The following is a 17,339-nucleotide window of genomic DNA, read 5'->3' on the forward strand; positions in this document are numbered from 1 at the left end:
TTGTAATGGTGGTTCTTTAATCAAAATGTTGCATAGATCATGTTTTACAAATCATTTTTTGACTGCGCCGTTTTATGTACGTGCCTCCACTTCGACTGAGTCTTCTTCCAGCCATCTTTGCTGTAGTTTATGGCGCTTCCATAGTGAGCCCACTGACTGATTAAGTAAGAACTATACGCTACTGTGTACCCCAAAAGCACGAGTATAGAGAAAGAGCAGGCGCTTATTGACTACAACGTCGGTCTACAATGGCAGAAACGCCCAAAGCACTTTGGGTGAATTTCTACTAGGCTTGTACGATATACAAGTACTAGTGTAGCATCGCGGTACTAATGAATGAAAAACAGTACTATACTCTGTTTGAGAAAGTACCGGCTACGCATATTTTTTTTTTTTCTTAAAGTCATGACCGCGCATCGTCATCATTTCTTGACATTTTTGGTGTAAAAAGTAAAGATAAAAGGTGAAGTTATAACACTGAAACAGCCTCAGGAAGAGGTGCTTTAAGACATGTCTAGCTAGCTAGAGACTAACATCCATCCACAGTGTTTTAGCTACTTCTAAATCACTAATCCTTGGCGACGAATACAGTAAGTTTTTTTTTTACAGATTCATTATCACTGGAGGAAGAGGAATAGCTAAACATGGTTCACTACACACCGTAGGAGAATACAATAGCTCACCAGCATCACAATGTGAACAAACGCTACGGGTGGATCTACACCTGACATCCACTGTAATGATACCAAGTACAATAGTGTTTCGCCCCCGACTTCTTGCCTATCTCTCGGATCTACGAGCTACATATATATATATATATATATATATATATATATATATATATATTATGTAGTGCTAAATACTAAGCCCTTGTTTGTGCCGTCTCCCCCCCCTGTGCATAACACAAAGATTTGTATTTATTTAACACATAAACCTTGGGTCAGGCTGATTGGAAAAATACGAACTAAACAAATATACTGCCTAATAAGAGTCAAACTGTAAAAAACTAACAAAATATAAAGTTACATCCAATTATGTTTGGCTAAAATAATATGATAATGAATATGTTTAACTAAATTGTTAACAAAATCAAAGTGCAAATGAAAATACAGCTTCATCACTTCAGTCATATTGTTTAGTCAATTACTTTAAGCTCCAGACTTCTTCTGTATATTTGAGATTACCATTACTGCTACAATTGGTAGAGAAGTGTGTTACAACTTAGTACCATGCGGTCCTTATGGACGACAGCAGAGAAAATAGATATTTTTTGGCAGCCCTCTAGGGGGCGCTCGCGACCTAAGGAGAAGAAGAACATGTCCCGGCCTGGGTGCACCTAAAAGCGCGCGCCGGCGCACGCCACTCCGGCACATGCCACTCCGGCTGCAGCAGACGGCTGCAATCAATCGGCTCAATCAGCACTCTATACACCTGTCGCTGATGAGCTTTCTCGCCTTCTTAAGCCAATGCAAACCTGCGTTCCGGGCCAGAACGTAGCGGCATGTTCCCCTACAGTAAGCAATCATATCAAGCTCTGTGCACGCTCTCTCTCTCTGTGTGTGTTCCTCCCCCGCCGTGTTCATTTGTCTCGTGTTTTACTTGTGGTCATGCCGCAGCATTCATCCGTTCCCGTGTCACGAGCTGTGTGTCTCGTCCCCCCTAAATCCCCATGGTTCCTTGGCTGCCTTTTGGATCTCGACCCCTCGCCTGGACACGGACATTTGACGCCTCTTTCCTGCCCTTGACCTCATGTCTGCTCACGGACCTCTGAGCCTGCCTGGCCCCTCTTGGACTTCCGCCTCTTGCTCAACACTCCTGGTAACACTCATCAGTTAATTTCCACACACAGTCACACACCATACATAGTTTGGATTAATTACACGCCTCATTTCCCTTGTTTGGATAATAAATATAGAGTTAAACGACATCCCTGCTGTCCGTGCCATTTTCTTACCTTGTACACGTAACAGAACACTGCTCTACAGAACATCTATTCTACAGTAACTATAAGGTGTTAAGCATAATTATCAACATTTGGTACACTTTTAGGGGACGGACAAGCATATGTGTGTAAAATTTGAATAAACTTAGTCAAAAAACATCGAGCAAAACGTCTTTGCAAGGGCATGATGATTAGCGACTAAATATTATAATAATCTATCCATCCATCCATCTTCTTCCGCTTATCCGAGGTCGGGTCGCGGGGGCAACAACCTAAGCAGGGAAACCCAGACTTCCCTTTCCCCAGCCACTTTGTCTAGCTCTTCCCGGGGGATCCCGAGGCGTTCCCAGGCCAGCCGGGAGACATAGTCTTCCCAACGTGTCCTGGGTCTTCCCCGTGGCCTCCTAACGGTTTGACGTGCCCTAAACACCTCCCTAGGGAGGCGTTCGGGTGGCATCCTGACCAGATGCCCGAACCACCTCATCTGGCTCCTCTCGATGTGAAGGAGCAGCAGCTTTACTTTGAGTTCCTACCGGATGGCAGAGCTTCTCACCCTATCTCTAAGGGAGAGCCCCGCCACACGGCGGAGGAAACTCATTTCGGCCGCTTGTACCCGTGATCTTATCCTTTCGGTCATGACCCAAAGCTCATGACCATAGGTGAGGATGGGAACGTAGATAGACCGGTAAATTGAGAGTTTTGCCTTCCGGCTCAGCTCCTTCTTCACCACAACGGATCGGTACAACGTCCGCATTACTGAAGACGCCGCACCGATCCGCCTGTCGATCTCACGATCCACTCTTCCCTCACTCGTGAACAAGACTCCTAGGTATTTGAACTCCTCCACTTGGGGCAGGGTCTCCTCCCCAACCCGGAGATGGCATTCCACCCTTTTCCGGGCGAGAACCATGGACTCGGACTTGGAGGTGCGGATTCTCATTCCGGTCGCTTCACACTCGGCTGCAAACCGATCCAGTAAGAGCTGAAGGTCCCGGTCAGATGAAGCCATCAGGACCACATCATCTGCAAAAAGCAGAGACCTAATCCTGCGGTCACCAAACCGGAACCCCTCAACGCCTTGACTGCGCCTAGAAATTCTGTCCATAAAAGTTATGAACAGAATCGGTGAGAAAGGACAGCCTTGGCGGAGTCCAACTCTCACTGGAAATGTGTTCGACTTACTGCCGGCAATGCGGACCAAGCTCTGGCACTGATCGTACAGGGAGCGGACCGCCACAATAAGACAGTCCAATACCCCATACTCTCTGAGCACTCCCCACAGGACTTCCCGAGGGACACGGTCGAATGCCTTCTCCAAGTCCACAAAGCACATGTGGACTGGTCGGGCAAACTCACATGCACCCTCAAGAACCCTGCGGAGAGTATAGAGCTGGTCCACAGTTCCACGACCAGGACGAAAACCACACTGTTCCTCCTGAATCCGAGGTTCGACTATCCGGCGTAGCCTCCTCTCCAGTACACCTGAATAAAGATCATAAAAAGTTGAATGTATCTGTTTTATATTCATGGTATCACATATCAGTAAAAAACACTGTCACGGCACATGCGCAATCCCGCATGTCATTTGTGACACGCCCCTGCTAGCTCTTCTCGCATGGCGGCCATGCGCCTGCACGGCTGCGGGCAATCATCAATCAGCACACCTGGTCATGATGGGGGCAGACGGCATAAAGGCCAGTGGACCCGAAGATCCAATGCCGGAATGTAGTTCACTCCTCGTAGTAAGCATCCCGTCTCAGTGATGTAACTAGAGACCTCCCAAATAAATAGAGGAGCATGTGGGCTGGACTTTGGAGCGTAGGTTGTTTCTGTAACTAAAGAACAGCTCAAAACGTCTCTCCTCATTGAACCAAATTGAACTCTGTCTCTGCATGATTCCTTACTTCTTTTATGTTTAATAGATTGCATCAGTGTTTGAACCTGACTATGTGTTTCCTGTGATCGAGTTGTGCGCCTCGACGTCCCACCTTCTTGCCTTGCCACTATGGACTGTTGACGGATTCATCCAGCACGCGCTTACAACACCCGCTGGTTAAAGTTAAAGTACCAATGATTGTTACACACACACACGCACTAGGTGTGGCGAAATTATTCCCTGCATTTGACCCATCACCCTTGATCACCCTCTGGGATTGAGGACATTCACATTGCTAATTCTACACATTGTCTTACACCATTCACTTAGAGTAGCATACACACTCCAACATATCATCAGTTTCAATAACATCCGCCATGCAGAAGCTGGTTGGATATGTGCAAGATAATAAGTGGCTGCTAAATGTCAATCCATATTGAACAAGGCAGTCATACCCAAAGGTTACGTCGGAAGCAAAGAATAAAAATGTCTCTTCAGTGTTGCTGGGTCTTAAATAGTGTGTCTTCATGACGGTTATTTACCAATTAAGGGATTGTTGTTCACATTGGCTGAGAGTTGTTTTTTGTACTGCCAGTGTGTAACTGCGTACTTTAAAAATGTTCAGCCACGCTGGAACTAAAAAGTCCCGTCAACTTGAATGCAAGACGCTGCAAATGGTTTCGAGGCGAGCAGGCGAGCTGAGCTCCGAGGTCCCGCCGAGGTTAGTCCCCTCAGTAATGAAAAGACAAGATCCTCCAAAGCTAGTGTCAGCGCACTGGAGATATAAACTCAACTGCCGCACCATTAGGTACACCTCCAGACCACAGCTGAGCAGGAAGATTATATTTTCCTATAGGAACCCAAGGAATAATCAGTCCAGGCACCATCGTTATCACCATCACCTTCAATTGCACGGTTAAGGTTTTAAGTCACTTATTGAGCAATATTGTGAAATAAATTACAGCCTCTTGCATTAACGATGAATATCAAGATACATGAAAAATTATAATATATCTGTTATGTACGTCGGGGTAAGGTGACGACACCACGGCAGGAGTCAGTTCAATGGCTCTATTGAACTTGATGAGTATGTGGGATGTATATGCTGCTTTAAGTGATAGGTGCAAAACGATGTGTAGAATTAACCATGGGAATGTTACCAGAGGTTGTTGTATGTGCGTGTCGAGTGAATCCTTCGTCAGACCAAAGGGGCATGGCGAGAAGGCATTCCGTGGGCAGGCAAGCGGTCGGGAGACACAAAGGACATAAGCCACGGGAACAGGGAAGGCACAGCGAAAGAGCAAGTACACGGGAAGGAAGCCAGAGACGGGATGGTGACTGCGAGAGTGAACTACGTTCCGGCACGGAATCTTCGGGTCCGTTGGTGTTCATGCTGTATGCCCTCATTAATCCCAGGTGTGTTGATTACAGATTGCCAGCAGCTTTGCTGGCACGTGGAGAGCGAACAGGGGCGTGTCCTGGCGCGCTTCCAGCGAAGGTGTCAGCCAAGCTTGCAGCAGAAGGCATGAGGGATTGTGCAAGCGCCGCGACAATATCCATTTCAAAACAGACTCCTCCCTTGGCTGCTGAGGTATTTTGTAAGGCATTGCATCATTTCCGGTTTTCGTTAAACGTATGCATGTTGTGATGATACGCTGCCCTGATCATGTTTTTTTTTAAGTTTAGGATGTGTTCCAGACCACAGCAAACGTTACCCAGCTTGCAAAGATTGTAATAAACCCATTAGAAGAAGACAGCCTGCCGTTACCTTTAACTTGGACACACACATCTATACCTTTGGCCAGTCTAAGTCAGTCATTTCCGGGGGTTATTTCACCCTCTGAGAAGTTTTTTACTAATGGTTTCCAGTGTTGTAAAAATGTGTGGATTAATATTACATTTCAACATTTCTGTCACCGAAGATTTACGTTAGCCTGCGACACAGTCATTTTGATAGTAAGCTGATATAGCTAATGTAGACACTTACTTCATGTGTTGCCTTCATTATAACACTTACATAAGGCTTTTAAAGTAATTTTGATAGTAGGCTAATATAGCTAATAAAGACACATCATGTGTTGCCTTCATTAATACACTTATATAAGACTTTTTCATTAATTTTGATACTAGGTTAATATAGTTAATATAGACACTTACATCAGGTGTTGCCTTCATTATAACACTTAAATAAGGTTTTTAAAGTCATTTTGATAGTAGGCTAATATGGCTAGTATAGACACATCATGTGTTGTCTTCATTATAACACTTATATATAAGAATTTTAAAGTCATTTTGATTGTAGGCTAATATAGACACTTTCACTTACATCAAGTGTTGTCTTCATTATAACACTTATATAAGACTTTCAAAGTAATTTTGATTGTAGGCTAATATAACTAATATAGACACTTTCATCATGTGTTGTCTTCATTAATACATTTAAATAAGACTTTTAAAGTAATTCTGATAGTAGGCTAATATAGTTAATATGGACACTTAAATCATTTGTTGCCTTCATTAGGACACTTATAAAGTCATTTTGATAGTAGGCTATTATAGCTAATATAGACACTTACATCATGTGTTGTCTTCATTATGATGGGTACAGCGTGGCGATGTTGGTAGAGTGACTGTGCCAGCAATCTGATGGTTACTGGTTCAATCCCCACCTTTTACCATCCTAGTCATGTCCGTTGTGTCCTTGGGCAAGACACTTCACCCTTGCTCCTGATGGGTCCTGGTGAGCGCCTTGCATGGCAGCTCCCGCCATCAGTGTGTGAATGTGTGTGTGAATGGGCGAATGTGGAAATACTGTCAAAGCACTTTGGGCTCCTTAAAAAGGGGTAGAAAAGTGCTATACAAGTACAACCCATTTACCATAACACTTATATAAGACACTACATTTTTTGCGGCTCCAGACCGATTACTGTTTTATATTTGTGGTCTGACATGCCTCTATCAACATTTTGGGTTGCCGGCTCCTATCAAAAGCTGTGAGTATTTCTGCATGACACGTTAAGTGTTGCAAAAAAGACATTCATGTGTGAAGAAACATGAAGCAAGGCTGTTTATCGGTGATGATGGTTCAACCTTTGCGTGCAAATACACTTCAAAATCCTGAAGAGATTAGTGGAGAGTATCTTTGTGCTTTTATGCTTTCTGTTGTGTACAAAAGTACTGCATCTTCTAATATTTTGGTGATCTTATTCATGTCATCTCAGTCAGTGTGTACAGTTGATAGTGTGTATCGCCTCTTATCAGTCAAGCATCACCACTTCCTCATGTTCCGAGCCTCTCTTCACTCCCAGGAGATGTTCCATCAATTTGGAGCACAACAACAACAACAAACAGGATCCCTCTCAACAGCTTCAATCTCTGCCTCTGCATGGAAACTACTGAGAAGCGCTCTCTACATGCTGCACATGTGGAAACAAATTCAGATTAAAAGTATCGCTGCAGTGTTTTTTTATCCTGATCCAATTTGATATCATTTCACGCTCTCGGGGGGAAACTGAGGTCTTTTTTTTTTGCTATCAATTATTGTAAAGGTTGCAGTTGAAGAGAATGTTGAGGTTGTTGCACAACTAAGTACTTCTCACCTAGGTCGTTAGAAGAACAAATATAAAGTCAATCCAGATGCTTTTGTCAATCCCAGCATGAATAGAGAGGTGGGGATTTTAGAAGCTTCTGTTTTTTAGATGCAACTTGTGCGTCGGATCCTGACCCCCATCCCAATGATGGTTACAACAACACTATTGTGCAGTGACAAATAAGGAGACTCATACTTGCCAACCCTAACGGATTTTCCGGGAGACCCCCGAAATTCAGTGCCTCTCCCGAAAACCTTTCGGAAGAAATGTTCTCCCGAAAATCTCCCGAAATTCAGCTGCAGCTGGAGGCCACGCCCCCTCCAGCTCAAACATGCACAGTTCGAAGCTTGAAAAGGAGGATTGCAGGCGGATCTGACGGCATTTAAAGTCATTTTTCAAAACGACTCTATTCCTCCTCCTTTTCGTCCGGACGACCGCAGAGAATTAAAGTAGGAACACTCCGAGGCAGAAGTTCATTAAGAGAGACGGACTCACCAGCTCTCAGCCATGTTTCCGTCACACAGAGGAAGTCAAGTCCGCCGCCCGCGGGAAGTGAAGAAATCCTTCAGGATAAACGTTTTGTTTGTCAAAGATCTTGCGTTCACAAGACCGAACCTGGAGGGGGCCAGCACGTCCAAGGGCGCAGCTAATCCAGGTCGGGCCTGACACAGAGCTGACAGCGAGAGACGGCAGGGCAAAGCACATACTGGCGTCATCTTCTGGAAACTCGGAAGTGACATTACTCAAATAGTGAAAGGTAAGTGTTGTTTTTTTTTAGTACCCAGCAAGCACAGTACAGTTAGTAGAACAACTGTGTTTTTATTACTGTGTATTTGATAGGTGCCATCTGAAATTCAACTATTTATTTTATTTATATATATATATATATATATATATATATATATATATATATATATATATATATATATATATATATATATATATATATAATAAAATAAATATATATAGCTAGAATTCACTGAAAGTTAAGTATTTCATACATATATACACATATATATATATATATATATATATATATATATATATATATATATATATATATATATATATATATATTCATTACAGCCATTATAAAAATATTGGCTGTAAATATACTCTCCTCTTAACCACGCCTCCACCCCAACCACGCCCCCAAACCACGCCTCCGCCCTCCCCCGACATCGCCCTACCCACCCCCCACCTGCCGAAATCGGAGGTCTCAAGGTTGGCAAGTTTGGGGAGACTGCATTTGTTCAAATTAGATTTGAAGAAGCTTTTTGGATTAAAAGGTCAAATTTTCTATCTGGCTCTCACTTTCCTTTCCCTCCCCCTTACCTCTCCTGCTTTACCTATTTGTTTTGTCTTGCCCTAACTTTCTTGGAGCCTCTTTATGTTCTGCTCTCCAAAATGTAAACAATGGAATTTATCAACTGCCCTCTCAACGAAATTGACAAAATCAACTTGAGGAAAAACTTGAATTTGAGAGAACCTGCCTGTCCTGACAGGACGTTTGTTGCTCGATAAATGATGGTGCCTTGGGAGAAGTGGAGTGTCATGTGCCTGGGGATTGTTTCCATTGAAAACATCTATCTACTTGGAAATAATTATAACATCTACTGATTGGAGTAAGCGTTGCCCTGGAGTGTTGACAAATCGGAAGATGCTGGCAGCCGTTCTTAGTACTCCGAAGCTGCCACAAATGATTGAAGGAAGGCCAGAGCTGTGGACTAAAATGGCAAACTGAATAACATCTGGGAGAAGCTTTCCACTCTGCAAGGCAACATTATGATCAATTTGTGACCCAGAACAGACTAGAGCAGACAAACCATTGGAATGTGTTTGCTCGCTCTAAGCAAAACAATCTTTATCTAAAATGTGGCTCCCTCTCCATTGGCCTTAGCAGGGTCATGCAGTAAACACTCCCAGTAAACCCTTGCAGCGAAAGACGTTCCAAAATTCCTTCCACCTTCTTTAAAGACACCTGGAATGTCGATTCTGTTCCATGGTGCCGAATGAAGCGACTTCCAGGCCTACGGACAACTACGCACCCATTGACTACTATTACACAGATATGCAGATATGCACACATACAACCCACCCCCATCCCACTCCTCCCCTAGGGTATGATGGATTATGGAGCAGCGTCCCAATGGCTTTGCTTTGGGCTGGTTAACACCCTCACCCCCTTTGGAAGTCTCAAGTTATTGTGTGTCGTAAATTTCTAATTGTCACTTGAGGTTTTCTTGTTGTCTCAAACAACCACCCCCCACCTCCCGAAATCGGAGTTCTCAAGGTTGGCAAGTATGGAACCATAGCTCTTTCAGTGGTGCAGGCAGCACTCGTGCAGCCCCAAATCATGATGCTACCGCCATCATGCTTGACTGTAGGCAAGACAGAATAATTCTGCATTACGCACATGGCTGTGGTGACTAATTTTCAGCGGATCGACAGCATATAAATTATACATTGACTACTTTAGTATTTCAAACTTGACTTTCTGCAGTGTTGTGTAACAAGGGAGTGTAACTCGCGGCAAATGTTGGAATTCATGTTTCCTCCTAGTGCTGGAGTGCTGTCAAAATGAGCAACCTTGAGTGGATAAAGAGTTGCCTTTGTCACTGGCGCTACAATAACAGTAAGTCATTATTTTCAAATGTATTTCTGACCAGTAAGCTTTGGGTTGTCCCAATAACAATATTGGGACAATCAACATTGTACCGATACCGACATTTTGGTACTGGTACCAAAATGCATTTTGATACTTGTCGATACATTTCTAAATAAAAAGGGACTACAAAAAATGGCATTATTGGCTTTATTTTAACAAAAAAATACTGTATGTTTCTTATTGTAATCCAAGAACAATTAAGTCCTTAAATAAAGTAGTGACCATACTAGCCAACTTGTCTTTTAGTAGTAAGTAAACAAACAAAGGCTGCTAATTAGTCTGCTGACGTATGCAGTAACATATTGTGTAATTTCTGGATCTGCCTCCCGAAGAGCCTTTTGGCCATGGACACCAGCTACTGGCTCTCTGACACACCAGAGTCTGTTTGGAGAGACTGGAGGAGATGCAGATGAAGAGACAGGGTTGCAGAGCTAGCACTGACCGCCGGGACAGACAGGCTTCACAGTGTCTTGGCTGAATAAGCAGGTATCGGACACCTCTGTCTCCATGGACGTGTCCTCGCTTATCCATGCGGACTGGACACTGGTCGAGAGTTGGTGGGCGGCCGAGAGTGGAGTTGGCTCTCTTGGTTAATTTGTTGGGTCTGCTCCTGTCTCTGGCCATGCTCCCTCCACCCCAGCAGACGATGGAACACCGCAGAGGCCACCACAGTGTATATGTTTCTTTTACTTTTTGTTCATAGCTGTGTGTAGAAATGGCTGGTTGCATCAGCTCGGCTCTTTTAATGTCTTTAATGTCCTTTGCCTTCTTTGATGTTTGATGTTTCCCTCTTATACATAAGTAAGGGGGATGTGTGCTATGGCTATGAGTTGTTTTTTACCTTGGCCTCAGTCTGGACCCCCTCTCCTGGGGCCCGAGCTTAGACCGATTTTTTTATTTTATTTTTTTCTCCCATTCCCCCCACTTGTTTACCTGTATGTATCTCATCTTTTTTTTAAGGGGCGCCTCAAGTTGGCAGACCCGTCAGCGATCCTGTTCTGTCTCCCTGTAATGTTTGTCTGACCTTGAATGGGATTGTATTGAACATTTTAATTTCCCCTTGGGGATTGATAAAGTATGTCTGATTCTGATTCCGACTCTGATTTTGTATTCTATTATTTTGTTAAAATTATGACAAGTGGTAGAAAATATACTTGTTCATATACTGTTAATATCTGATGTTTTTCTGTTTTAACATGATTTATCTACACTTCTGTTAAAATGTAATAATCACTTATTCTTCTCTTCTTTGATACTATACATTAGTTTTGGATGATACCACACATTTGGGTATCGATCCAATACCAAGTAGTTACAGGATCGTACAATAAAATATAGTATTTAATAAACCAATAATAATATGGTTAAGAAATACTGATGTAAAGGGTAGGTGTTTTCTGTTTTAACATGTTCTATCTACATTTCTGTTCAAATGTAATAATCACTTATTCTTCTCTTCTTTGATACTTTATATTAGTTTTGGATGATACCACACATTTGGGTATCGATCTGATACAAGTAGTCACAGGATCACACATTGGTGATTATTTAAGTCCTCCTGTGTCCAAGGGACATATTTACTAACTTTATAAAAATAATATACATTAAAAAGAAAAAAAGATTTTGTGATTAAATAAAAAAAATGTATGTAATCATAGTAGTATTGACTGGATACGTGCCTGTACTTGGTATCATTACAGTGGATGTCAGGTGTAGATCAACCCATGATGTTTGTTTACACTGTGAAGCGCCAGCTTGTTAGCGATGTCGCCGGTGAGCTACTGTATCCTCCTACGGTGTGTAGTGAAGCATGTTTCTCGTCCTGCAGTGATAATGGTGCTTGTAAGAAACTTATTTTATTTGCCGCTATGGAGACGAGGATTAGTGATTTAGAAGTAGCTAAAACACTGCCCATTGTGGATGGACATTAGCTCTCCATGTTCAAAGCACCTAACTGTCTTTTAATGTTGTAACTTCACCTTTATCTTTTCTTTTTAAGCCAAAATGCGTCCATTCTCCCTTTTCTGTCTACACGCTCTTTCTGCTTGCAAGTATTCAGTGTGTGTGCGCTGCCAAACATGCTTGTCTGCACGTAAAACCAGCAATCTCACGATGTGACAACAGCGCGCTGTCATGCCCATTAAAAAAAAAAAGGAACCGGTACATTTTAGAAGTGGTATAGTATTGTTCATGATTTATTAGTTTCGCGGTACTATACTAGGACCAGTATACCTACAACCCTAATCAAAACCATTACAGCGTGTGCATCGAGGCACTACGACAATTATAGTGGAAGTGGGAGCATTACCTGATGGATAAATATGTCTGTCGGAATGTGCTACCTCTATTCATCCATCCATCCATACATTTTCTACTGATCATCCCTTTTGGGGTCACAGGGGGTGCTGGAGCCTATCTTAGCTGCATGCGGGCGGAAGGCAGGGTACACCCTGGACAAGTCGCCACCTCATCACAGGGCCAACACAGATAGACAGACAACATTCACACCCACATTCACACACTAGGAACCATATAGCGTTGCCAATCAACCTATCCCCAGGTGCATGTATTTGGAGGTGGGAGGGACCTAGCCCCAGGTGCATGTCTTTGGAGGTGGGAGAGGCCTATTCCCAGGTGCATGTCTTTGGAGGTGGGAGGAAGCCAGAGTACCTGGAGGGAACCCACGCAGTCACGGGGAAAACATGCCAACGCCACACAGAAAGATCCCGAACCCGGGATTGAACTCAGGACTACCCAGGACCTTCGTATTGTGAGAAACATGCACTAGATAAATTACAAAATAGCCATTCTACATTGAGAGGTGTATTCAATATCTAAATGGGCTGTCACGGCACAAGCGCATGCCGCTGCGCATACCTCAATAAGCTCCGCGGAGCACGCCTCGGGACACGCCCACGGGTGCTCATCTCCTGCTGCAACTGGTGGTTGCAATCAATCAGTAATCTACATATTTGTTGTGCTATCCCGCGCCAAAACATAGCTACCTATCCTGTACACAGACCTCCGTTCCCACGTGCCTGCTGGGTGTCTCGTCTCCCTCGTGTTCCCTCTGTTTGCCCCTTGGATCTCCACCTCCTGCCTGGACACAGACCTTCGACGCCAAGCTACAGCCCCCGACTTCCTGCCTTCTCACGGACCTCCGAGCGCTGCTTTGTCCCTCTCGGTCTCCCGCCTCTCACCCAACACTACTGGTAACACTCTACAACTAAACACCACGCGTAGTCTCACACCACACACATTTGGGTTAGTTTCACACTTAATTTATTATTTATTTATATTGTATTTATATATACATAAATCAGAGCTAAATACGATGTCCCTGTTGTCTGTCCCTCTGTACACATAACATCAGTGTTTCAAGCATTTTTTGTATCCCCCCACCCATCGAATGATACAACTGGAGCTTTTTTCAATGAAACAGCTCATTTTGACAGAGCACTCATGCATCCCTAAGCCAATGACGCTACTACGCCACCATGTTGACCGTTGGCAACACAATACAATTATCTTGCTCCTGCCTTGTTCGTTAATAAGATAATAATGGCTGTTTGTTGAGTCATCTTTAGTGGATGTAGTAAATCTCCACTGCACAAGCTGCTCAATAACAACTTTAAAGCCCCTTGTTGAGGAGACGTTCCAAAAGAAAATGTTGCAGAGATGTGAAGTGTACTTCCATTCTATAGCTTTGTGAAGGCCTTCTGGAATACAGTAGATCACCTGCGGTCTCCTTCATTACTCCAATTCAGTCCTGAGACCAGATGGGTGTGCAGGTTTCAAACAGCAGCCACATTTGCATATTAAACTCTCCACCTCCAGCCCAGAGGCTGGTCATGTTCTCCAATGCCACCAAAGCAGTTGGGTCTTAGCATCAGTTTCATGGTACACGAATAAAGCAGCTTCATATGTACGAGCCACAGAAACAAGCCACGTGTAATTATGACTCTCATTAGACTTGCTAATAATTCAAAGTGTGCATGGAAGGCCAACTATGAGCTCCATCAGCATCAGCATCAATCTGCCTTTCGTTAAGTGCTGGGATCAATGCTGACGACAAGCTGCAATAATAATGAGCGACAAGACTTCTTTAAGTGCATTTTAAAAGCTGGACATTTAAGGTCGGACTTTTTTTTTTTTTTTTAACAAACCTCAAAAGCTCTTTTTGTGTGTGCAGGACTCACCTTTAATTTTAAAAGGACATGTTCGGCATGCATCACATGTGTTTTATGCATATTGATTCATGCCTTCTGGAGCTTTTGAGCTAAACGTGTGGTCACTATTTCACATAAATGCATTGGACATGGAAGCTCGATAAATGTTAAATAAAAAAAATATAACTTACCCCAAGGATGACGGTGTCGTCCCCTTGAAATATTGGTACAAACTTATCTCCACGGAGTGTTTCCGAACGGTTAAGTGGACGAAAACGACACAACACCTTGATATTGCATTCTGCATTACTGTCAGCCATTGCTGATGTAAAAAAAAAAAAAAAAAAAAAAATGTGCACCCCAAAAAAATTAAGAGAACAAAAAAAAAAGAAGGCGGGAAAAATTCACCTACGGTGCAAGCTGTTGCCAAATGGCTGATTGTGGCTATGCACACATGTCAAAGATAGGAGTTGCAAGACGTCGACTATACTACGAGTTCTTTCACCGTGTCCCAGTTCATGGATGAGCTCAATCACTGGCAAAATTCCACAAAATAAAAGCTTCTTGATTTGTTTTTGTTTTTTTGGTTTGTTTGTTTTTTCATCAGCCAATGGGCAAATCTGGTGGGGAACAGATGGAGAGTTGCAGTAGAGAGTACAGTCCAAACTGGTCCGGTCGCGTCTGGACGAACAGCATGTTCGCATCGCTATCTCTCTCGCTCGCTCTCTTTCTGAGTGGGCGGGGCTACAGGGATACTCTCATCAGCACCACTGAAGATGAAGGTCCAGCCATGGCTCCCTACTAAGCTGCCAACAATCTCCTTGTCAGTAATTGGATGCTACTCAAAATTTACCACGGAATATGTTGTTTGTTTAGACTTTGTGTGGTGCCAAAAACAGAGCTCACACCAAATATCTAATACAGATGTCTGCATCAAAACACTTGAAAAATAATAAGTACTAATATAAACAAATTGAACATAACTGTTCTATTTGGCGGCGATAGGATCGTAACAGAACTAATATAAAGGAAAAAACTGGTGGTAATGAAACCTGATTGTTAACATGGATCTTGGGCGCCATCGCCTGGCAAGGCTGTTAAATCCCACGCCTACAAAAAAAATAAAATAACGTACGTAAGTTGTTTATTAATAGTAAAATAAATCACTTGAATACACGTACAAATTACAATGTACTGTCCATCATGACATTTTTTTTCTTTAATTGAACGACCAACATACATTTATAATGCACACTAAAGTCCAGGCACGTTCAACATCAGCAAAACATGGCAAGGAAAGAAAACAAAACCAAGCAAAGATAGAGTAATAATAAATAATAACCATAAAAAATATGAACAACAAAAAGGGCTACCTAAATCACTTTAAATATTAACACAGATATCAATTTAAGGGCTTTTGTAGACTTAATCATCCTCCAAGAATGGATTGACAATTGTAAATTTATTGAGACGATTAGAAAATGTAGGCCTTACTTTCATAAACCGACATTTATGTCGAATTTATTTTGCCTGGTGCATAATAATGTTGACAAACATTTCTATGTTATGCGTTTATCAAAATACCAAATTTTATACATTCCTTGTTTCTCAACCAATGTCTGATCTCCTCTCAAAACACATGTACAGTATCACACACACACACGTACAATATCACACATACACACACGAACAGTATCACACCCACACATACAGTATCACACATTTGCATGTATAGTATAACACATACACATGTATAGTATCACGCATACACATATACACTATCACATGTACACATTTACAGTATCACACACACGTACAGTATCATACAAACACACGCATAGTATCACACCCACACATACAGTATCACACATTTGCATGTATAGTATCACACATACAGATGTATATATATCACGCATACACATGTATAGTATCACACACACATACAGTAACACATGTACACATGTATAGTATCATGCAAACACACGTATAGTATCACACCCACACATACGGTATCACACATTTGCATGTATAGTATCACACACACATGTATACACATGTGTAGTATCATACAAACATGCGTATAGTATCACACCCACACATACAGTATCACAAATTTGCAGTATCACAAATTTGCATGTATAGTATCACACACATGTATACACATGTATAGTATCACACATACACATGTATAGTATCACACACACGTACAGTATCACACATTTGCATGTATAGTATCATAGAGTATCACAAATTTGCATGTATAGTATCACACATACACAGTATCATACATACACATGTATAGTATCACACACATACAGTATCACACATTTGCATGTATAGTATCATACATACACATGTATGGTATCACACACACGTACAGTATCACACATTTGCATGTATAGTATCACACATACACATATATATTATCACACATACACATGTATAGTATCACACATACACATGTATAGTATCACACATACACATGTATAGTATCACACATTTGCATGTATAGTATCACACATTTGCATGTATAGTATCACACATACACATGAATAGTATCACACATACACATTATGGTATCACACATTTGCATGTATAGTAACACACATACACATGTATAGTATCACACATACACATTATAGTATCACACACACGTACAGTATCACATGTACACATGTATAGTATCACATGTATAGTATCACATGTACGCATGTACAGCATTACACACACACATGTACAGCATTACATACACACATGTACAGTATCACATACACACACACTTACATAATCACATTCCTCAAATAAGGACCCCAAATGACTAAATCCCAAACATACGACTAATGTTAGGAAGTGGTGGTGACGAACCCCAAGATGCAGAGATCGCAGGATTGGTGCAGGAAAACATGAGTTTAATGTCCCAAAAATGCAAAGAAAACACGATTCAGACACCAGGAAACAGGCAAACTGGAGGCAGCAAACAGGAAGCAGGAAACAGGCAAACTGGGGGCAGCAATCAGTCAAAAGCGTTCAGCATCCAAGACCAGCTCACAGTCCACGGCATACAGCTAGTAATACCCCAGCACTGACTGGAGGG

General features: G+C 42.3%; 1 protein-coding gene across 1 annotated transcript in view; it reads right to left on the reverse strand.

Annotated features, from left to right (window-relative positions):
- The window catches only part of LOC133542406 (kinesin heavy chain-like), a 396,917-nt gene extending 382,001 nt beyond the window's left edge, over nucleotides 1–14,916 (reverse strand). The window contains exon 1 of the mRNA XM_061886494.1: nucleotides 14,437–14,916. Within this exon, the coding sequence (XP_061742478.1) occupies nucleotides 14,437–14,565 (129 nt within the window). The 5' untranslated portion in view covers nucleotides 14,566–14,916. The remainder of the gene's footprint in view (nucleotides 1–14,436) is intronic.
- Between the last annotated feature and the right edge of the window lie 2,423 nt (nucleotides 14,917–17,339).

This window comes from Nerophis ophidion, linkage group LG02 (assembly GCF_033978795.1).
Source record: "Nerophis ophidion isolate RoL-2023_Sa linkage group LG02, RoL_Noph_v1.0, whole genome shotgun sequence".
NCBI classification, from domain to species: domain Eukaryota; kingdom Metazoa; phylum Chordata; class Actinopteri; order Syngnathiformes; family Syngnathidae; genus Nerophis; species Nerophis ophidion.